A 24304-nucleotide genomic window follows, 5' to 3' on the forward strand; every position below is an offset into this window, starting at 1 on the left:
GTCTTAGGATGATGCGTTGTATCCGGAGGTTGGTGGGGTGATATGTGAGGACGAGGGGGATTCTCTTTTGGTGGTTATTGTGGGGACAGCTTGTGAGCGATGAGTTATGGGAAATGTGGGAGACATGGTCGAGGGCGTTCTTGACCACTGCGGCGGGGTGGGGGGGTGCACAGCGGGGGGGAGTGGAAGTTGTGGTCGTTGAAAAATGAGGACATCTGAGATGTACGTGAGTGGAATGCCTCATCCTTGGGAGCAGATGTGGTGGAGGTGAAGGAATTGGGAATAGGGAAACTGTGGGAGTTGGTGGGCTAGAAATGGATATCGGTTTCTAGGTGGTTGCCTGAGTTGGAGACAGAGAGGTCCAGGAAGATGAGGGATGTGTTGGACATCGTCCAGGTGAACTTGAGGTTGGGGTGGAAGGTATTGGTGAAGTGTTCTGGTGGTTGATTTTAACCTCACCTATATGGACTGGCACTCATTTTGTGTTAGGGGCTTAGATGGGGCAGAATTTGTAAGGACCATTCAGGAGGGTTTCTTGAAACAATATGTAAACAGTCCAAACAGGGAAGAGGTTATGCTGGGATAATAAAATGTGAGGCTGGATGAACACAGCAGGCCAAGCAGCATCTCAGGTGGGAAGTGAGCTCCGCCAGATGAGTGAAGTTTCAGTGGGTGAGTTTTTCGAGAGTTGTACCATAAAACTGTGAGTTTTAAGATACTGACGGATTGGGATAGTAACTATCTTCAGGTGAAGGTGTTAAATTGAGGGAAGGTGGACTGCAACAATATTAGGCAGGAACTGGAGAATTTCAATTGGAGGTGGCTGTTTGAGAGTACATCTACATCAGACACGTGGGAACATTTCAAGCGGCATGTGATAAGAGTTCAGAAGTGGCACTTTCCTGCAACAATGGAGGATAGGTATGGCAAGTTATGTGAACCTTGGATGACCAGGGATGTTATGACCTTGGTCGGGAAGAAGAAGGATGCGTACGTAAGGTCTCGGAGGATGCAAATTGAAGAAGGCCTTGAAGTATGTAAGGAAAGTAGGAAAGAACTTAAACAAGGAATTAGAAGGGTGAAAAGGGGTCATGAAAAGTTGTTAGGAAATAAGATTAAGAAGGATCCTAAGGCTTTTATATGTTATAATATAAAGCACGAGTTTAGCCAGGGGGAGGGTTGGGCCACTCAGACACGAAGAAGAGAATCTGCGTGTGGAGCCAGAAGAGACAGGTGAGGTCCTAAATGAATACTTTCTGTCAGTATTCACCAAAGGGATGGAATTGTCGGAGGATGATCTCAGGAAAGGGAGTGTTGAGTTTCTAAACCGAGTTGCTATTAAAAAAGGAAGAAGTGTCCGTCTTAAAAAGTATTATGGTGGACAAGTCCCCAGGTCCTGATGTGATCCATTGCAGAATATTGAGGGAGGCGAGAGAACAAATTGTTGGAGCATTGACAGGCATGGTTGTATTCTCTTTGGCCACAGATGAGGTCCCAGAGGACTGGAGAACAACCAATGTTGTCCCATTGTTTAGGAAGGGTAGCAGGGTGACAGTGCAGGTAGATAAGGTGGTAAAAAAGGCTTATGGCATGCTTGCATTCATTGGAAGGGACATTTGAGTATAAGGATAGGCAAGTTATGCTGCAGCTTTATAGAACTTCAGTTGGGCCACAGATGGAATATTGTGTACAGTTCTGAACATCATACTACCTGAAAGATGTGGATGTTTTGGAGAGGGTACAGAAAAGGTTTACCAGGATGTTGCCTTGTATGGGGGATTTTAACTATGAGGAAAGGTCGGGAAGACTCGGTTTGTTTTCACTAGAATGCAGGACGTTGAGGGGTGACCTGATAGAAGTTTATAAAATTGTGAATGGCCCGGATAGAGAGGAAAGTGAGGCTTTTTTTTCCCGGGGGAGGGATGAATTACTAAAGACACAGGTTTGATGTACCAGGCATGTTTTTGACACTAAGGATGGTGAGTGCCTAGAATGCGTTGCCAGAGAAGGTGGTGGAAGCAGAGACAGTCGCAGCATCCAAGAAGCACTTGGACAACTAAATGAATCGCAAGGTGATAGAGGGATATGAAGGGAGTTTTAGTATGCAAGGACAAAATGTGTCAGCGCGGGCTTGGAGGGCTGAAGGGCCAGTTCCTGTGCTGTATTGTTCTTTGTTCTTGTTTTTTGTTTTTTATATCTGACTTCTACTTATTCATTTTGGAAAGCTCCACATGATGAAATCACTGATGTAGAGCATTGGCTGGTTAATGTTGGCTGGGTCAATGGTTGGCAATATTGTTGGTTGCGGTAAACATGCGCAGCCTTTGTTTTGATCTCTTTGATTCGCATGGAGAATGGTGAACTGTCTGTTGATGTCATTTCCATAGATATAATTACACAATAACTTGTATGATGTTGGTATGTTACCATGCAGAATCCATGTGTCTGCATGAGGAATAGATTGGGATCAGATATTTTATTTTGAGGGCAGGAACATCAATTGTTTGTGTTCTAAAATCTCACACTTTTTGCTCTAGATAGACCTATAATGTTGAGTAGATAAGTGTGGAGTGCTGGGCTGATGATCTTGGTCATTTGGTTCTGAAAGGAACCTTTCATTGATAAATTCAGTCCTTTTCAAGCCGAGACCCTCCATTTGAGCATTCAGTCAGCTTCTTGATAATCTTTGGCAAATTCTTGGAGTAGTACATATATATTCACTATGTGTAGATTGTCATCAGTCCAGAGTTGTTTTACAATATGGCTGGAAGGCTGAATACTCTGCTGTCATGTTAGTGAAGTTGTCTTCTGCACTCACCCTAAAATATTGCCTTTTAGTTAGATACATATTGTTTTCTATTTTATCAAGTTAACAGTGCTAACCTGACACTGAGAGTACCATTCAACTGATATCAGGTTCTGAGCAATCATTGTTAGAATACAGTTACTGAGTACAGGAAACCGTTTGACCCTGAGTAGCCGTACTGGCTTTTTGAACAAACTATTCAATTAATCTCATTGCTTCTTCCCTATTTTGCTGAAGACAATCCCTTTTCAGGTGCCTAGTCTGCTGTTCGCAGTCTCCCCACAGTGCGAAAAGGAATAATGTGGTTAAGGAAATTGGCTGGGTTTGTTTGCAAGCAGGATACACACCTTTTAATTGGCACCCACTGTAAGGGCTCTTGTGCAGGCAATGACGACTTAAGTGAGACACGACAGGGCCACTGAAACTGAGGGAATAGGGTCTCGAAGTAAGACATTCTAAAGGATCTGCAGGAGGCAGAGACTGCAAGTTTGTTTTGTTTTAGGAATGTAAAGTGGTGAGGAGAATCTAGAAGGCAGTGTGTGTTTTTTTCTATGTGTGACTGACTTTATGAAAGGTGAGTAAAATGCCCTTGTGTGTAGAAAAGTGTAATAGTAAACACACTGGGTGATTAGATGATGGCCTCCAAGTTGAAATGAATCAGTCTGTTGGAAAATAACTGGAATATGTACAGTGCATTATGTATGTATTGAAAATATTGCTTCATGAATGAATTCTTTTGTCTTGTAAGTTGTGATTGGTGAGGATTGTATGACTCTGCAGTTTGGACGTTGTTGCTCCAAGACATGATTCAGGCACTTGACATCAGGTGTTTAAGCTGATGTAGTGCCATGAACAGGCCAAAAGTATGATATTAACCCAGGACAGATCTGCCAGTTTCAGGTGACCCAGTGGCACTGTTTGAAAAGGCTAGGAAGTTCTCTCACATTCTTCCATTTTGCCCGTTCTCCACTTGTATTTTTTAGGAGGCTGATCAGCGATTGATCTCATTGCTCTTTGCTGGTTGTTGTAGAATGCTTGTGTCCAATAGTAACTGCATTAAAAAAATAAACAGCCAAAATGTTTTTCCTTGCTTACATGCTATTGGAGGAAATACTGCAGAATATGTTATTGCTGTGTTGAGTGGGTTTTACTCGTTAAACTGGAGTCAGTAATATGCTGATCCTGATTCTGTGGAATTAACCCTCTTAGCCACGAGGAGAGGATCAAACACATTTTCCTGGTGAATGACTGCGTGCATGAAGATCCTACATTAGTCCGTTTGAGTGTAACATCTGGCCAATGGCATTTAAATTATCACGTGAACTCAGGCTGATGGAGGACAGTCCTCATTCCCTCTCAGTTATGTTTAGAAGCTTTACCTGAAATAGGAAGATAATGCATAATTAATTACAAAACTGGAGATAGTGAATTCTGCATTTCCAAAAAAAACTAACGTATCTTCACCAAGCCAAGTTGTGTATCAGGCTCCAATTTACTATGCACTTAATGAAGCCATGCTGTGTGGCTCAAAACATTTTCTTCTGTGAGCTTATTCCTTATTTTTAGATCTAGAATCCCCACACCAACAGTTTTCTGGTAAAAAGATTGTTGATTATTTTACTGTAATTCTTGATGGATGACAGAGTCACTGACAAAGCTGGAAAAGAGAATGAAGCTAGTTGCTTACCTATTCTTGGAGTTCTATAATCCAATGCATGGGAATTGCATGATGGTCTCTTGGCTGCACTGCACAATTTCTACTAATACTTCTTCCTTTCAGATTATGGTGCTGCTGTTTACTGAGTTATTGGCATAATCTAATTTATTCACTTCTTTTGCAGCTACCCACATGCTCTGAGCTTTCTGACAACTACAGTACCATGTCAGGCTTGTATTGGTACCAGTAGGGCTTCCGTCTGTTGTATACCTGTGCCTAATTTCTTGCAGTGCAGAAACAGCTTCAGCAAAATTCCCCTGTGATCTGAGTTCAGACAGTTGGACTGACTCGTGCATTATTTGTTCTTACAGTTTTGGAGATATGCTGTCATTCACATTGACTGCGTTTGTTGAGCTCATGGACCATGGAATTGTTTCCTGGGATACGTTCTCTGTGGCTTTCATCAAAAAGGTACTGTGATGGCTGTTATGATTTGTAATAATGATGGGAGAGCAGAATGATGGAGAGAAAGCACAGGCCAAGTAAGGATTGGCACAGCTATACAGTGCTTAGGAACAAAGGAGCAGGAGTAGGTCATCCAGCCATTAGAGCCTATTCTAACGTTCAATTAGATCATGTCTGATCTGTGCCTTAGTTCTCTCATCTGCTTTTATTCTGTAAAGTTACTAAAAGCTAGTGATCAGGCGTAAAAAATAAAGGCTAATGAAGTGGTGGTGTTTTGTGAAGATGCATGGACCACATAGAAGTGTATCTGTTCATTTTACTTACTGTAATAATTTACAGACAGCCAGCTGTTATGATCAGCAATTTGATAATGTACAGATAATCTGTTTTTGCTTGTCAGTTGAGGGATAAATAATAGCCAGGAATAACATTGAAGTAGTGCCATGGGATCTTTTATGCCCAAATGAGAGGGCAGACAGGGGCTCAGTTTAATGCCCCATCTGAAAAGTGGCACCCTGACAGTGCAGCACTTCCTCAGTACTGCACCAGATTGCCAGGCTTGATTTTTATGCTGAAGTCCTGGAATAGGACTTCAAAACGGGACCTTGTGGTGCAGATGTCAGTATGCCCCCAACTGAGATACCACCATCAAAGTTCAGGGCTGAGAGGGATTTAGCTTTTTGGATATGCTGTAAACGAGGGCTGTAAAGAATGCATGATGAGGTGGAGTTGTTCTGAGAAAACCTAGTAGCTGGCTTCTAGGAGTCGCTGTTCAACAATGACAATAGCTTACGTACATTTCACCAACTGTAACCCAGTGCGTTACATTTCACATTTAACTGATTTGTAACCCAGTGCGTTACATTTCACATTTAACTGATTTGCTTCTGAATGTCCATCATGAACAACCAACTTCCAGCTTTTCACCTGCCCCCAACAAAGAAAACAAAATGAAGAAAAACAAAAGCTGGTTCAAGTAGCAGTTGAAAACCTCTATCCTGCTTTTATTTCCTATTGTTGCTTGTACATTTTTCATAATCTTCGCAATTGCAAATCACAAATTTTTGAATAACCTCAATGTTTTTTTAAATTTGCCAAATCTGTTAAACCATAAAACAAATACTACCTCGAGTGTAAAAGTGTCTTCCTTGCAGCTTCCCCCGCCTCCCACTTCCAACTAAACAGATGAAAATTGTTGCATTATCTGTATACACGTGGCTCAGATGGTACCAGCTTCATAGAGGCTGTATGTTCATTATGACCGGTTTGAGAAATGTTGAGGATGTAAATTTGTATCCATGTGTGGGGCTGTAATGTCTTTGCAGAAACTTTAAGGCCAGAATTCAAAACATTTTTTTTAAACACACAGATAGCAAGTTACGTGAACAAATCTGCAACAGATGTATCTGTGTTACAACGGTCACTAGCAATCTTGGAGTCAATGGTATTGAACAGTTATGATCTCTACCAGAAGGTGGCACAAGAGATCACTATTGGCCAGCTAATGCCACATCTACAAGGGTAAGTCCTCAGAATGTAAATAAGATGTTGTGCCGTATTGGCATGGTATGCTTTGATCCCACATTGTAGAAAAAATGAAGAGAAACTCGAGAAAATACAAAAATGATTTATATTGTGATCATAAGTATCAAGGCAGATGGAATAGGTTAGATTCTTTCCTTCAGAAAAAAATGTGCTAAGGGGAAGTTTTTAAAATTATGAATGTGTTTGATAGGTCTGACATAGCAATATTTGCACCTGTGGGGAGGTTCTAAATTTAATGATTATAAATATAAGATTGCTACAAAAAATCCGATAAAAATCTTGAAACATGTAACTCATTTCCACTGGAGGAAGTTGGAAGTTGGTAGCAAAGATGCATTTAAGGTTAGGCTCGGATAAAAACAAATGCTGATATCATTGAAATGAGCGTAAATGCTGGTAAATCCAGATGGCCACATTCTGAAATAAAGTCAGAATACTGTGGATGCTGGAGATCTGAAATAAAATCAAAACAGGAAGTGCTGGAGAAACTTGGGTCTGGCAACATCTGTGGAGAGAAAAACAGAGTTGATGTTTTGAGCCCACTAGATGGAATTTTCCCAGCCTCTGAATGACGTGGGCAATTGTGAGAATATTGGGAGAATAACATGGGATCAGCAGTAAGGATATTCCCGATGTCAAGAGCAAAAAGTCCCATTTTCCACCCGAGTATCGGACTGCAGGTCAAGTTGCCTGTTTGCATGCATTAGCACATAATAATTTCCAGGTTATTACATCACCTCACCTCATTGCCATGCAGTTTTCCAATTCCCCAGCTGCCAGACAGAAACTAGGTGGCAACCTTTTTCTGAAACGAAATTCATAGCAGCAATCTGACCGTTCAGCTATGGAGCTGCATGAACACAGTAGGCCAAGCAGCATCAGAGGAGCAGGAAGGCTGATGTTTCGGGCTAGATCCTTCTTCAGAACCATTCAGCTTGCTGCTTCTTCCTTCAGTCCTCCAGCTTGAACAACAGTCAGTTACATTTCAGGGTGCGACTGCCTGCCCCTCTGGGTTCCTGTTGGCATCATTACATGTTTCACTTGCATTTAACCAGCTGCTGATGAGTGGATGAGTCTTTTAGTTTATCATTTTCCTCACTAACTCCATTCTTGATTGATATAGTCATGAAATAGCCTAGCAATCCATTCAAATTCAAGGGCAATTAAGGATGGGGAACAAATGCCCACCTTGCCTTCAATGCCCATGTTCTGTGAGAGACTGAAAGTAGCTGCATGATGTGTCTGGAGTGGGGGTTGGGGAGAGCATTCAGAAAAGCAATAGTGACAGAGATTCAGTATGTGGTGAAAATGATCAGGCGTTTCTTCTGTCACAGATGTAAGTTTGCGGTGTTTCTACTTAAGATATTTCCTGATTTCTCACTCCAAAGATTCTCAGTTTTAGACCTCCATTCTTCAGTGTTCCAAACAAGAGGATAGTAGCTTTTTATCTCCCCTATCTGTTTCCCTTACAACCTCAGGCTTAAAACAGATTGTTTCTTAAGAATCTGAATTCTAGAGAGTTCAGTCCTAATTTACCCTTGTAACTTAACTGTTGGAGACCAGATAATCATTCTGGTAAATATACGTAACCTTTCAATGAAGGCTTATTTATCACTTGTAAGGTATGCTGCCCATAACTGCACAGAACACTTCAGGTATGGCCTTAGAAGGTTTGTTAATCTGAAGCACAGTGTCCATTCCATGATTTTCCAGTTAAAAGGGTGAAGGCACTATAGTCTTTCGGTCCTCTCACATTGGAGATGACTGGTGTTGGTTTAACCTGCGGGTCACCACAACTTGGGCAAGAAGAGAGGTCTAGAAGGAATGTTATTTGTGGTGACCTCAGCTTGTGCGAGAATTAAGCCAACACTGTTGGCATCACTCTGCATCACAAACCAGCTAGCTAAGTGAATCCTTAATCCATCACTAACTATTGTAGTGAACAGTTGTGTCTTGAGTAGTTGGAGCAGAAATATTGCAGATTCCTAATTTCTGCTTTTGAGGCGCTTGTATTTTTTTTGGCTGGTCCAGTTTAGTTTCTGGTCAATGGTGACCCCCAGGATGCTTTATCTGGAAGACTTGGGAATGGTAATACTATTGAATCACAATTGGTTCGTTAAATTCTCCGTAGTTGGAGATTATCATTGCCTGGCACTTGTTTAGCAAGAATATCACTTGAGGCTTGAGCCAAGAAGTGATGATATTATCCAGGTCTTGCTGCATTTGGAAATGGTCTGTTCCAGTGTCTGAGGAATTGCGAATAGAGCTGAACATTTGTATAGTCATTAGTGAACATCCCCACTTCTGACATTGTAATGGATGGTAGGCCATTGATGAAGCATCTGAAGATGGTTGGACCTTGGACATTATTCTGAGGAAATCCTATAGAGCTTGGAGCTGAAATGGTTGATCTTAACAACCACAAACATCTCCCTTTCCATTAGATATATTCCAGTCAGCAGCATTTTCCCCAATTCCCATTGTTTCCAACTTTGCTCCTTGATACCACACCTTGTCAGATGGGAGCTCGTTGTCAATGGCAGTCGCTGACCTTAACAGTTCTTTTGTCCACATTTGAACCAAGGTTGCAGTGCGGTCAGTAGTTGAGTGGTTCTGATGGAATGCAAACAGTGTGTCAGTGACCACGTGCTGCTTAATAAATAGGAAGGGTTTAAGAGTGATATGGGCCAAATGCTGGTAAATGGGACTATATTAATTTACGATATCTAGTTGACACGGATAAATTGGATCAAAGGATCTGTTTCCATGCTGCACAGCTCTCTGACTCTATGTCTCGGGTGATTGACAAGAGCTGTGCAGGGTAGCAGTGGGCAACCAGCACTCGACTGGGTGCACAGCTTGGTTTTAAAGATGGCGTTGGTGCCAGGAATCCTGGGAGGATCCAGCAGTGGTCAGTATGTCTGCCTATGAGTAGAGAAGACAACGAGGGGCAGGGGCATGGCCTCGGTAGTGAGGCAAGTTTGGGAAGGTAGTGTGAGAAAACTTGCTAAGGCTCACAGAGAGGAACCCTCCATGACATGCGCCAAAAAATGCGATGCAACTAGAGAACAGAAGGTGAGGAGCTCAACAAGACCTCTTATGTTCAGGACTAACTGTGCTTCAGAAGGTAGGAACAGGCTGGGTTTATAGTTCAAGCTGTTTGGGAAGAAAAGAAAAATACAAAAGTTCCCCAAGCTGATCTGTAAGGTGTGTGGAGGGGCTCAGTAGGATGAAAGTGATGGGACCCACGTAGTGTCCAAGTGCCAGCTGTGTATTGGAACGTAATACAAACTCTCCTTATTCAACAGCTCTCAATGGACAAGGGATCAACCGAATGTCCCACAATAAGTGAAGTTCACAGGCTCAGTGGACACAGCCACTGATGGTGACCAGATAAATACTCTCAGCCTACAGTGAAATTAATCCATAGAAACTGTCTCAATGAGCACCTAATGCTTTGTGACGGGCATGATGCACATTTGGTTATTGATCATATGCATGGGGCATCAGCAATGACTGGGCAAGACTTGACTCAGTTACATTCACGAACTTGGAATCCCAAAGGTTATCTGAAGCTGTCTTAGGTTGGTGGATAGTTAAGGAGATACCAGATTCTATGAACTACAGCTCTCATTTTGGCAAGATAAATGGATGTTTTGATATTTTGAACCAACCTATTCAGGGATGTTATGACATACCTCTGGATAGGTGGGACTTGAATTTGTGTCCTCCTGGATCAAAGATAGGGACACTGCACCACAACAGCCTATAGGATGTTTGAAAACAAGGTGAAAGTAGATTCAAATATTGCTGAGTAGCTAAGTATATACTTAACAAGGGGAAATGTGTAGGGCAGTGGAGCAAGAGAGAGGAACAGGACAAGTCGACTAACTCTTTCAAAGGTTTGGCATGGGCCTACTGAATTGGCCTTCTCCTGAGTTCTGTGATTCAGACACCAATTGTGTTTGGCAGGGTGAATGCTATATCTGCTCCAGCCTTGTGTCAGTGCAACCAACATGTGTCTTCCAAGAACTGTATACTTCAGCCATAAATCATTCGCTCCCCATGGGGAAGGTTTCTGGCCTCATTACAGCTTCTCTTCTCAGTGATGTGTTTTGTCTGTAATGGAGCAAGTGCTGAAAAATAACATTTTCAAAAACTTTCTTTGTGTGAACTAGTGGTAGAAATTAACTGAAATCTGTAATTGAAGGGCTTTCCTGACACCATGCAATACAGAACACGAATTGCTTAAAATAAGACTCCTTCTTTTTAAGTTACATTTTATGGTCTTTCGGTGGCTGTAGAACAGTAACCTTCTTTGGTTATAACCTCCCTGTAGAAAGGAGGTGAGTGAGATTGGAGAGGTTGGGTATCATGGTTAAATATCGTATTTTTCAGTGTCTTTGTGTAAGAAACTGGCATTTTGCAATGTTGTCCAGGGCAAAACAGTATAGTAAGCAACACTATTTATATTGGAATTGTTCGTTAAAGGTTCACTAAAACAGTGCCAGTTGTGAAGCTCCCCATTTGAGTGTTGAGCCACAAAATAGCCAGAAAATGTTACAAATTAAAAAAGCCATCCTGTCTGAAATGGAGGCATCCTGGGTTGCTGAGGGAAGTAAGTATGAAAATAGCAGAAGAACTGCCCACAATCTCTCAGTCCTCCTTGTGAGAGTGCTACCAGAGATTGAGTGAGCTTCAAGTGTTATACCTCTATTCAAAAGATGGAGAGAGGGCAGCTCCCACCTGTAGGACTAATGTTAATGGTAAGGCAGTCTTTCTCAGAGGTATTAATTTGGTACGAAAATTCACTTAGGCTTCTTAAACAACATCTTCCAAACCCACAACCACTACTATCCAGAAGGCCAAGTGCAGTAGATGCTTGGGGACACCACCAACTGCAAGTTCCTCTCCAAGCCACTCACCATCCTGACTCCACAGTTATCCTTCTAGTGTTGTTGGGTCAAAATCCTGGAATTTCCTCTCTAATAGTATTGTGGCTTTACCTGCAGCAAACGGATAACAGTGTTTCAAGAAGCAGCACACTGCCACCTTCTCAAGAGCATCTAGGGATGGCCAATTAATGCTCGCCTTACCAATGACTACTGTATCTTGTGAATGTCTTAAAAAATTAATTAGCGCTTGGTAAAATGTGGACTAATAATTGAAAGCCAGCATGGATTTGTTAGTGGCAAATTATGTAAAGTGTTGAAGAGAGCTTGTGAATGTAATGCAATTGATGTTGTGTTAATTTACTTTAAGGAGCCCTTTAATAAAGGATCACATGATAAACATGTGAAAAAATTCCACTTTATGGATTGAAGGGAATGTGACTGTGTGGAAGCAATTGCGAAAGTTGAATGGTTAACGTCTTTCTGACTTACTGTATAAATCTGCTTCTTAGGGTTAATCTTGCAATTACTGCTGTATTTGATAAACATAAACAACCAGATTTATACAGCAAATTGTTTATAGGAGTATATTGCCTGAGAGAGTAATAAGATCAATACACAAAAGGAGAACATTTATAGTTAAGAGAATTGGACAGGGGTAAGGGGCTAAGCAGGTAGCTTAGTTGGCATTAACAAAATGGGCTAAATATGCTGTATGATTCTGTGATCTTTCAAATGGTAAGGAAACTCAATCATTTTCCAAAAGTACTTAAAATAAGGATGTACTTGTAATTTAAGTGCTTCTTAGTATAGGTACCTTCGTAAAATCATAGAGAGGGTTGAATTAGAGCACTCAGACTACTAATGTGTCATACTTTAGGCTTCATATTAGTTTTAAAGAGTTTCTGTTAAATGTTGAATTTTGCATACACAGTAAATATGTCCATTTATGTTATTTAATACTGCAGTACAGTATCCTGCCATCTGTAATTTATAGGCTATTGCATTGAGAAGCCTATAATAAGTAATATAAAATATAATGGGGACTGAGATGTGAAACCTTCTAAAAGCATTAAATGTTCAATCAAGAAGCACTTTCTGCTTTTGGATCAAATAGATTGTGTGTTTACTGTGGCCACAGTGGAATGTTGTTAGAAACAATAAGTTTCAACTGATGTGACAGTTGAGAAAAGCAGCATTGATTTATGTAGAAGAAGCAGAGTTGGTATTTTCCTTTCAACTGACTCACAGACAACAATTAGATTGTTTTCGAGAGTGCATGGATGTAAACCAGATCGTTATGATTTAATATTGCTGATAGAATCAATGAAATAGGTCTTGTTTGAAATGTACAAAGGAACAGCATGTTAATATGTTTTTGGTGTTATTTTGGTCGTAAAAGGTCGGATGCTGACATTCAGACTTACACGATTGCTGTGATAAATGCACTCTTCCTTAAAGCCCCTGACGACAAGAGACAGGTATTTATACAGATATCCTTTGATCTGATATCCATTAATTTGTCAGTTGTCAAACTCAGTGCAGTTACAATGCTTATATACATGTGTGCAATGTTTGTCCCCCCCTCAAAACTGGTTGTTATCCTTTTTCATTATCAGCTTATCATTCTGCTTAAAATGTATGACCTGCACCACTTTATCTGTCTTATGTTTTGCAAGTGAAGTCTTGTGATACCTTGTTTCAGAGATAGCAGGAACTGTAGATGCTGGAGAATCTGAGATAACGAGGTGTAGAGCTGGATGAACACAGCAGGCCAAGCAGCATCAGAGGAGCAGGAAAGTTGACGTCTAGGCCCGAAACGTCAGCTTTCCTGCTCCTCTGATGCAGCTCGGTCTGCTGTGTTCATCCAGCTCTACACCTTGTTATCTATTATAGATATCTTGTTGGTATTTACTGGCAAATTTCTATTTGCTTGATCTTCCTTGCACATTTGCCTTATCGACTTTGTTTTTACAGCTGCTAGAATTGTTGTAGGATCTTGTGTGGCTATTTTGTATTGGTACCTGGATTTTACTGGGGGCTAATCTAGGACCTGATATTGATAGATTTTGGTCAAGCAAAAATGTTAAGGCTTATGGAACCAAAGTAGGGCTTAAAATATAGATCATCAATGATCCACTGACTGGCGGAAAAAGTTTTAGGTGCTGAATGGCCTCCTCATTCCTCCTATCTGTTATCCCACTTGGTGCCGGGGATAGTTGACTTTTTTTACAATATTCTGCAAACTAGCTCAGTTACATGGAATCTATCCCATTTTAACAGGTTATGAAGGATGAAATTTGAATTCATGGATCAGCCATTAATGCTTTGTTTATTTATATTGCCTGTATTAACTGGAATCACTGCTGTGTAGACTAATGATCTGAGAAAACAAATTCAAATTTCAAGGCAAAATCCACATCTGAATTCAGTTTCAACATCTGTAAATCAAAGGGTGGCTAGCAGTAAACAAAATCATAAAGGTGTCAGATTGCCATGTTTAAAAACCCCAAAGGTTCATTGATGTCCTTTTGGGAAGGATACCTGACAGCATCATTTGATATCTGTATGTGACTCCAAACCCAAACCAATGTGATTTTGTTGCTTGCCCCTTCCTGACATTCATCGATCAAACCAAATCTAGTGACTCAAGAAGAAACTGCGCCACAACTACCATTTCCTCAGTGTAACTGGGCATGGTCAAGAAATGCTGGCTTTCCCATTGGCCATATAACCATAAGATATAGAAACAGAATTAGGCAATTCCACCTATCGAGTCTTCTTCACCATCAGTCACGGCCGATACGTTTCTCAACCCCATTCTCTGCCTTTATCCCACAAATGCTAGATCCCTTGACTAATTATAAACTTATCTCACTCTGTCTTATAGATACCCAATAACTTGGCCCCCGCAGCCTTCTACAACAAGGGATTCCTTACACACACCACCCTCTGACTGAAGAAATTCCTCCTCACCTCAGTTTTAAAGGGCGCCCCTTCAATTTGAGGCTGTACCCTTGTGTCCTAGTCTCTCCTACAAGTGGAAACATCATTTTCACATCCACTCTACCCAAGCCTCTCAGTATTCCATAAGTCTGAATGATAGCCCCTCTCATTCTTCTAAATGCGATTGAGTATAGACCCAGAATTCTCAACCGCGTCTCATGTGAAATGCTCTTTATCCTTTAGAAGGGTCTAGGTCAGAAATGTCAGCCTTCCTGCTCCTCCAAGGCCTCCTTGGCCTGCTGTGTTCATCCAGCTCTACACCTTGTTATCTCAGATTCTCCAGCATCTGCAGTTCCTACTATCTCTTAAACAATGTAGTTATCATTTTGATGTTGTTCCACAAACATATTGGGATGAAAGTGAGTGAAGCAAATTTCAGTGGGGAGCCTCAAAGATATCAATATATTGTTGCTGCATTGGTTAATAGGAAGTGGTTGAAGTTGGTACACATTTCAGTGCAGAACAAATAGAATTGATTTTTATGGTGAGCCTTGCTGAGCTGCAGGGTGTACGTTCGACTGCTGATTTTCTTTTAATAAAAGCAATGAGATGTTTACCAGACCTTGGTTCATTAGCTAAACTGTAAGCACATAAGCTATGATTTGAGTGGTGTTTTAGTATGAGGGACTTAGTTGTTCAGCTTGTCACCCTGTAAATGCACAGATTGGTGTATAGTCGAGCAGTATTCGCGTGACACCAGCTGAATTCTTCCACCATTTTCTGCTTTCACTAAACAGCATATTTATTTAAAACACTTGCGTATGAAATTCTATTCAGTGCATTTTGGAAGTCCAAAGCATTGTATAACTTATCATTTGAACAAATTTATACTTTGAATATTTCCAGTAGATGGGATCCAATTTTTAAAAATCCATATGTGGCTACTATTTAACACCATACTTGATTAATAATCGATTTCAAATATGTCAGAATATTTTCCCAGTCTCTCTATCTTTTAGATTCTGTTGTTTTCCATTCTAAGATCTGACCTTGATTATGGGCCAAAACATAATAAATTGGGACAGGCTGAATTTGGTTCCAAGTGTCGCACACCTGAGTGTGTAAAATTGTTCAGCATTCAGCATGTTTTGCCATTAATTTGGTCATCCTCTTGGTGCATGATGGATTTGTAGAGTGGGTAGATTTGTGACACACTCAGAGACAGTAAGAACTGCTGATCCTGGAATCAGAAATAACCCAGTGCGGAGCTGGAGGAACACAGAAAGCCGGGCAGCATCAGAAGAATGGGAAAGTTGACGTTTCATGTCAGGACCCTTCGTCAGGACTGGGAAATAAAAGCGTAGGGTATGGCTTGGGAAGGCAGTTGGACTGATGATTGGTGAATGCAGGTAGAGGTTTGTGGAGATAGGTCAATGGGAAGGGTGGGGCAGATAAGTGAGAAGGAAGATGGACAGGTTGTATCAGGTAAAGGAGGCGGGGATGAGAGGCAGGACTGGACATGGGACGAGACAGGTGTGGGGAGATTTGGAAGTTCGTGAATTCTATGTTGAGGTCATTGGGCCGTAAGCTCCCGAGGCAAAATATAAGGTGGTGTACCTCTAGTTTTCGTGTGGCCTCATTGTGACATTGGAGGAGGCCCAGGATGGACATGTTGCCAAGGGAGTGGGAACTAGAGCTGAAATGGCTGGCAACCAGAAGGTGGTGTTGACTGCACATCACCCTACTAACCTCTGAATCCAATGCATCAGCATCCCCCACTTTTGTCACCTGCAATTAGACCCCACCACCAAAGAGAGATTCCCCTCCCCACCCCTATCTGATTTCCTTGGGGACAGCTCCCTCCACGACAGCCTCATCTGCTCCACACTCCACACCACCCCCGGCTCACTTCCCTGCAACCGCAGGAACTGCTACACCTGTCCCTACACCACCTCCGAACCAGGCCCCAAACGTTCCGTATCCGACAGGGATTCACCTGTACATCATCTGACCTGGTAAAGTGCATCTGTTGCTCCTGATGTGGCCTGATCTATATCAGAGAAACCAAGTGCTGCCTTGGTGAGCGATTTGCAGAGCATCCGTGTTCTGTGTACTCCAATCAACACCACCTTCTAATTGCCAGCCATTTCAACTCCCCTTCCCACTCCCTGGGTGACATGTCCATCCTGGGCCTCCTCCAATGTCACAATGAGGCCACACAAAAGTTGGAGAAACAACATCTTATATTTCACCTTGGGAGCTTATAGCCCAACGGTCACAGTATAGCATTCTCTAGCTTTTCAAATCTCCCCACCCTGGCCTCATTCCATGTATAGCCCTGCCTCTCATCCCCGCCTCCTTGACCTGATGCAGCCTGTCCATCTTCCTACTTGCTTATCTGCCCCACCCTTCCCATTGGCCAGTCTCCACAACCCCTACCTGCATTCACCTATCATTACCCCACTTGCCTTTGCCCAGCCCACCGCACACCCCACCCCACATTTATTTCCCAGCTCCCTTCTCCCTCCCCAGTCCTGATGAAGGGACACAACCTGAAATATCCACTTACCTGTCCCTTTGATGCTGCCTGACCTGCTGTACTCCTCCAGCTCCACACTGCACTGACAATGTTATGTGTAGCCTTACTAACCGAGCCCTTGATGTTGTTGCTGTTATTTTGAAGCAGCAAGTATTAACACGGGCAATTTTTGGGGTTTGTTTTATGAAGCATTTGAGAGTGCAGATATTTACAACCGTAATTAATGATGCATGGCTAAAGGCTACATTTCTCTCCTCAATGAAGCATCTTAATACACACAGTGACTCTCCTAATGAATCAAATATAGCTGAACAATTCCATCCATTTCCATGTCGAATATGCTCCCTGAACCTGCTAGTTAATGCAAAATATATGCTCTTTCTTTGCACAACAGTTGTTCTCAGGATGTGGGCAGGATGATTAGCCGTCCCATGCTTTGCATAATTCTCCCTCACTTTGATTGTCCCATGTCTTGTAAGGGGGTCCATTTGTCTCTTATTTCGAGGACAACCTCCGAGAGTCCAGGCTGGTGTCCTGGTCCTGTCACCTTTGACCCATTGTTGCTTTTCTGAGCATGTGTACTGTGGCTGTTAGCAATCAGGGGTATTAGTAGCACCAGAACACTCCATTCTCCACCACTCCCATAGTCAAAGTGACCAGTGTTTTGTTTGGTAAGAATTTGTCATCCCACATGTGGGTCGTACTGGGAAGGCTGTCATTTGTTGCATGTTTCGAAGTCAACCAGGTTATGTAACATTGAAGTCACATGGAGGTCACATTAGATGGGGAAAAGAGTTTCACTTTGCCTGAAAATGTTGGATTGTGAAAAGAAAATCAGGTCAGTGCTTAAGGCCACTTTTTTTCCCTCTCTGACGGCAGCACACAAATGATCGGATTTCATTGACTTCTGTTCACAATTTCCTATGATGAGCTCTAAACTCCCTGGGTTGGAATTGTCCACAGGATTATCTTCCGACATTTTGCACAAATTGATGTAAATTTGACCTTTGCCCCAAAACCCATCTGAAGGAAACCCTACTTTACGAGGGTTAACAGGCTGGTCATTTTGGGTTTTCAAGCCGCTGAGAAGAGTTTATTTACACTTTGTATTTGGAATGATGCCTCTATGTCACAATCAGATATCCAAGAGTAGATATGCTAGTTAAAATAGTTAGTCTGTTCAAATCTTTCTAGTGCAGGATAATAAGTGGTCAGCTAGGTAAAAAAAAAGTGCCAAATGCTTTTAATTTTGCAGCAAGATAATTTATATAGAAATTAGTTGAGCATATTGATCATACTCTGTAATGTTCTAGAGACAAACCAGAATTCTGTTCACCTAAAATCCGGATAGGATCAATTCTTTGGTTTTCTGTCAATAATTCTTAAGCATGTCACGAACAAGTTTCCCAACTTTTTAAAAAAACAATAACCAGCCTTGATAAAATTCCTTTAATGTGGCAAAACATCCTGATGTCTGTCAAGTGAGTGTTACAAGCAACATTTGACATTCTTTGTCATTGGGACAGGTAGCTAAAGATTTGTTAGAAAATTACGTCATTAGGAGCATCTTTTGGTGAGGGCACTGTGTTTATGGATGAGCATGGGGCATTACCCCCCAAAAAAGTTGCAAATGGCTCCATAAATCTGCAGTTAAAATCCTTTTGAAAACACTGTTGTAAAATTTTTATGATTTGTGCAAGAAAAAATAAAGCAGTCCACCTTATGAAAATGAATTGTTTATATGAATAACTACAACCATAACTAACAATTGCCAGGAGACAATCAAATCATTTGGAGAAGCAAGACCAAGTTTTTCCCGACAGATTAATTGTAATACGATGTGAATTTGTAAACATGCATAGGAGACTGGTCTAGCTTTGTGCACTGTTGCTCCTTTGTAATCCCGGCCTGTATTCATATAAATGAGATGAACGCTCATTTCCTTTATGCCTTCCAATCAGTTGACTTTTACAACTCGAGTGAAAGCCGTCCAGCTTGTTGGTTTTCGGAACTGTAAATAGTCTTGCATTACTTTCAGATTGACGGAAACTTACTGTACATTTAGTCCGTCAACCTTGTGCCACCTCTTTGAAAGTGTTCCCAATAACCCCCACAATCCAACTCTCTCCCCCGAAACATGTAAGTGTTTTGCTTTTCGACAATCTAACGGTTTAACAAGACGATGTTTGAGAAGTACGACTATATTGCTGCTTCACCTTGAAAGTGTGACCGGGGCCAGACACTGGAATATAAACATTGTCCTCTGAATTGATTGCACCCCTTCCCCTTTAGAGTCCTATTTCCATGGGGCTGTTCTCAGCCAAGCCAACCTAATTTTATACTATCTACCCCCATCCTTAGCACCTGTTTTGAATCTGCACCCCTCTTCTATTACCATTAGCACCCCATTTGTTTTTTGCTCAGCAAATGTTCAACTTGCTCCCCCGCCCCCTTTATCAACGGCATAAAAACGATTTCCCAGCCTCCTTCAATTCCTCAGAAAAGTCAGATTGAACGTGAAATGTTAACTCTGCTTCTCTCTTCACCAATGCTGCCAGGCCTACTGAGGTTCTCTAGAACTTTCTGCTTTTATTTCAGAATTTCAGTACTTTTTTCATTCAAAATCATAAACCATTATGATGAATAAAATTATTATGAAAGACCGGAAGGGTGAGAATCAGAGGACACCGGTTTAGGATAATTGAGAAAAGAGCCAAAAATTAGAGAAAGTTTGAGAAAGTTTTTTTTAAAATGTTGTGTGCTATAATGTGATTTAGATTGCACTGCTGGAAGGTAATGGAAGCATGTTCAGTCATAAATTTCCAAAGAAATGAGGAATTTCTTCTCTTGAGGGTAATGAATATGTGGCATTCCTTACCACAGAAGTTTATAGAGGCCGGATCATATATTTAAGGCTGAGAGGTAGATTTTTATCCGGAAGGGAATCAAAGATTATGTGGAAAAGACAACAAAATGGAGTTGGCAATTGTCAGATCAGCCCTGATCTCATTGAATGACAGAGTAGACTTGATGGGCTGAATGGCCAAAATTTGCTCCTATATATTATGGTCTTGGAATGCATGAGGGGCACAGACAAATTAAGGCTGCTAATGTCATGTCGACAACTCTCAGATGGAGAGATTGAAGTATAGGCAGAGGGAGATGTTCAAGTGGAGAGAGGCCGTTGGTGATGGGTGAAAAGTTCCATGGAGCTGGGAGAGGACTTCATGGAGGTGAAGGTGATGGCAGTATAGCGTGATATCATGCCATTGCTCGAAATTCATTGAGGTGGGAGTGTAATGGGATAAAACAGTTACTTTCTGACCACAGATCATTCAGAAATAGTGTGGATGGTCCGAAGGTATAGTGAATGCATGACAAGTGATGGGATTAGAGGCAGGGATGGGAACAGAGGGGAGGGGGTGAGTACAAAGAAAGTACAAGCAAGCCGTCAGTATCTGATCATTGTTGGAGCTTGCATTCTGTAAAAACTGGAAGGAAGAAAAATATTTCTTGCTAAGGCATTGAATGAGATGAAGAACACACAGGAACTGGGGCCCACCACTGGTTTTGTGATACTCTGAGGTGGCGCCAGTAGAGATGTGAAGAATGTATCTGTGGTGCTAATCTTGGGATGCAGTGGGAACAGCAATCCAAAGAGAATAAATTTGTGTCTTCACTAGACTGATTCCTGAGATAGCAGATCTGTTGTATGATGAGAGATTGGGTTGACTGGATCAGTATTCACTGGAGTTTAGGAAAATGAGAATTTTGAGAAAAGAAGCAAGCGTAGGCTATTCGGCTCTTCAAGCCTGTGCTATTAATAAGATCGTGGCTTAATTTGCACCAAGCCTCAAATCTTCTTTCATGCCAGCTCATCACAGCCTGCAACTCCTTGAATTTTCAATAATCTATCAATCTATCCTTTATAAATTTTGAGTGATCTAGCATTCACACCTCTCTGGTATGAAGAATTCCATGCATCATCTTGGGAGAATAAATTCCATTGCATCTCAATTTTAAATGAGTGCTCTCTTGCACTGCAACTATGACCCTTGGATTCCCCCAAAGGTGAAACGTATTCTTAACATTTACCCCTTAAAACCCCCTCAAAACCTTGCAAGTTTTAACAATATTGTCCTTTTATTTTTCTAAACTCGATGAATAAAGACCTAGCCTGTTTAGCAGTTCTGGATAAATTAAACCTTTTGTCCCAGGTATTGATCTAGTAAATGTCTTTTGAACAGGCTCCAGTGCTAGCATACCCTTTCTTAAATGCAGAGACCAAAACTGTATCCAGTATGCCAGGTGTGCCTTCTCCAACACCCTGCACAGTTAATACGAGACTTAGTAGGAACTGCAGATGCTGTAGAATCTGACATAACAAGGTGTAGAGCTGGATGAACACAGCAGGCCAAGCAGCATCAGAGGAGCAGGAAAGCTGATGTTTCAGGCCTAGACCCTTCAGAAAATCTGCTGTGTTCATCCAGCTCTACACCTTGTTATACAAGACTTCCGTATTTTTGAACGCCAACTCTTTAATGATAAAGGCCAAAATTCAATTTGCCTTGTCAATTACATGCTGCGTCTCCATCTTGACTTTTTGATGTTCATGTACAACTGCATTCAATCTCTTTGTGCTGCATTTTTTTAGGAATCATGAAACAGAAATATTTCTCCCACAGCAATCTTTGAGCCATGCATTTACCTCTTCAATCTTTCTTACCTTCTGCCAATTTGCCTATGGCTTGGGCAGTAATCTTTCATGTTAATTTAGTGCCAAGATGCTCTGTAATCCCTCAGCACAAACTAGTCCTTACTTATGTCATTGGCACCTATGTGGACCGTGATACCTGGATCCAACCCCCCCCCCTCGGCTATTCCAAGCACAGAAGAGAAGCCCTTATCCTTGGCACAGGCAAAATAACCTCTTTGGCTTTGCTACAGAGAGCAATATCTATTTCCCTAACTATACTATTCACAATTACTACTACATTTCTCTTTTCTCCCCACACTTGCATGGTGTTAAGAGCCATGGCACTTTTGTCTGTTCGCTGACATCCCTGTGATCTGTGCCCATGTCCACACTGGGAGAAAGAACTTTGTATCTATTGAACTGGGACATTAACCGACACTCCTCCAAAGTTAAATTCTGGATCCTAAAACCTGCCTTGCTTGTAGTCCAAGATGGGAATAGTCTGTCACAATAGTCTTATGGATGTGACATCCGAGGTTAAAAGTACTTAAGAATCATATAATTATGCAGCATGGAAACAGACCATTCAGTCCAACTCATGCGTGACCACCAAGTTTCTTAAACTAAACCAGTCCCACTTGCCTGCATTTGGCCCATATCCCTCTAAATCTTTCCTTTTCAAGTACCTTTCCAAATGTCTGTTAAATGTTGTAACCGTACCTGCATCTACCACTTCCTCTGACAGTTCATTTTAAACACATGTGAAAAAGTTGACCCTCGGGTCCCTTTTAAATCTTTCTCCTCTTACCAATAAAATATATCCCCTAATTTTGAACCCCGTCACTCGAGGGAAAGGACCTTTCCTATTTACCTTATCTAGGCCCCTTATGAATTTATAAACCTCTCTAAGGTCATCCTTCAGCCTCCTATGCTCCAGTGAAACAAGCCCCAGCCTTTCCAGCATCTCCTTATAACTCAAGGCCTCCAATATTGGCAATATCCTGGTAAATCTGTTCTGAACCCTCTCCAATTTAATAATATTCTTCATATTACAGGATGACCAGAACTATACACACTACTCCAAAAGAAGACTCACCAATATCCTGTAAAACCTCAACATATGTCCCAACTCCTATAGTCAATGGTCTTGGCAATGAAGATGTGCTGAACACCTTCTTCCCCACCCGGTCTACCTGTGACACAACTTGCAAAGAATTATGTTCCTGAACCCCTAAGTCTCTCTGTTCGACAACACTAACCAGGGCCCTACCATTAACAGTGTAAGTCTTTTCCTTGTTTGCTTTACCAAAATGCAATGCCTTGCATTTATCCAAGGTAAGCTCCATCTGCTAACTCTCAGCCCATTGGTCTAATTGATCAAGATCCCTTTGTAATCTTAGACAACATTCTTCACTGTCGACTATGCCACCAATTTTGATATCATCCGCAAACTGCCAGGTCTGGAAAGTTTGAGTTATAAAGAAAGGCTGGGACTTTTTTCACTGGAGCGTAGGAGGTTGAGAGGTGACCTGACAGAAGTTTATAAAATAATGAGAGGTATGGATAGAGTTGATGCTAGTTGTCTTTTCCCTAAGATGAGGAATTTCATGACTAGGGGACACATTTTTAAGGTGAGAGGAGAGAGATTTAAAAAAACACATGAGGCAAATTTTTTTACACAGAGGGTGGTTCATGAGTGGAGTGAACTTCCTGAGGAAGTAGTGGATGCAGGTACAATTACAATGTTTTAAAAGACATTTGGATGGATATTGAAATAGAAGAGGTTTGGAGGAATAAGGGCCAGGAGCATGCACATGGGACTCGTGGGATTATGTTTGGCATAGACTGGTTAGACCAAAGGGTTTGCTCTCATGCTTTTGACTCTATAAATTACTACCCTTGCCTTTTAAGTTCTCATCTAAATTGTTTATATAAGTGACAAACAACAGTGGACCCAGCACTGATTCCTATAGAACGCTCCATCACAGACCTCCAGTCTTTAAAACACCCTCCACCACCACCTTCTGTCACCCACTATCAAGCCAATTTTGTATGTGATTGACATGCATCTTCCTGAATCCTGTGTGACATAACTTCACTAATTAGTCTACCATGTGGAACTTTGTCGAAGGCTTTACTAAAGTCCATGTAGACAACATCTACTGCTCTGCCTTCATCAATCTTTTTGGCCACGTCCTCAAAAACACTCAATCAAGTTTGTGACACATGATTTCCCATGCACAAAGCCGAGCTGACTATCCCTAATCAGACCTTGCCTCTCCAACTGCATTTAAATCCTATTCTTGGTAACCCCTTCAAAAACCTACCTGCACCCGATGTCATATTCACTGGTTTGTAGTTGCCAGGCCTCTCCTTACAACCTCTCTTAAATAAAGGCACAACATTAGCCACCTTCCAGCCCTCTAGCACCTCACCCATGTCTGTAGATGATATAAATATCCCTGCTAGGTGCCCCACAATTTCTTCCCTAGCTTCCCACAATGCCTTGGGATACACTTGATCAGGTTCCAGAGATTTACCCACCTTCATCTTTTATTTTTAAAGACCTCCAGCACCTCCTCTCCTATAATATGGACTGTTTTCAAGAACATCAATATTTATTTCCCTGAGTTCTCTAATCTCCACGTCTTTCGCTACATTAGAAAGTGACGCGAAATATTCTTTAATATCTCTTCCATCACCTGTGGTTCCCTACATAAGGCGTGACTTGAAAGATTTATACAGCGGTTTTCATGAT

General features: G+C 41.5%; 1 protein-coding gene across 8 annotated transcripts in view; it reads left to right on the forward strand.

Moving 5' to 3' along the window:
* The window catches only part of elmo1 (engulfment and cell motility 1 (ced-12 homolog, C. elegans)), a 253660-nt gene that overhangs the window by 97205 nt on the left and 132151 nt on the right, over nt 1-24304 (forward strand). For all 8 annotated transcript variants that reach the window (XM_059652979.1, XM_059652972.1, XM_059652997.1 and 5 more), the window contains 3 exons: nt 4835-4934; nt 6298-6449; nt 12768-12846. In XM_059652979.1, the coding sequence (XP_059508962.1) occupies nt 4835-4934; nt 6298-6449; nt 12768-12846 (331 nt within the window). The remainder of the gene's footprint in view (nt 1-4834; nt 4935-6297; nt 6450-12767; nt 12847-24304) is intronic.

The sequence above is a fragment of the Stegostoma tigrinum genome, chromosome 2, assembly GCF_030684315.1.
Source record: "Stegostoma tigrinum isolate sSteTig4 chromosome 2, sSteTig4.hap1, whole genome shotgun sequence".
Classification (NCBI taxonomy): domain Eukaryota; kingdom Metazoa; phylum Chordata; class Chondrichthyes; order Orectolobiformes; family Stegostomatidae; genus Stegostoma; species Stegostoma tigrinum.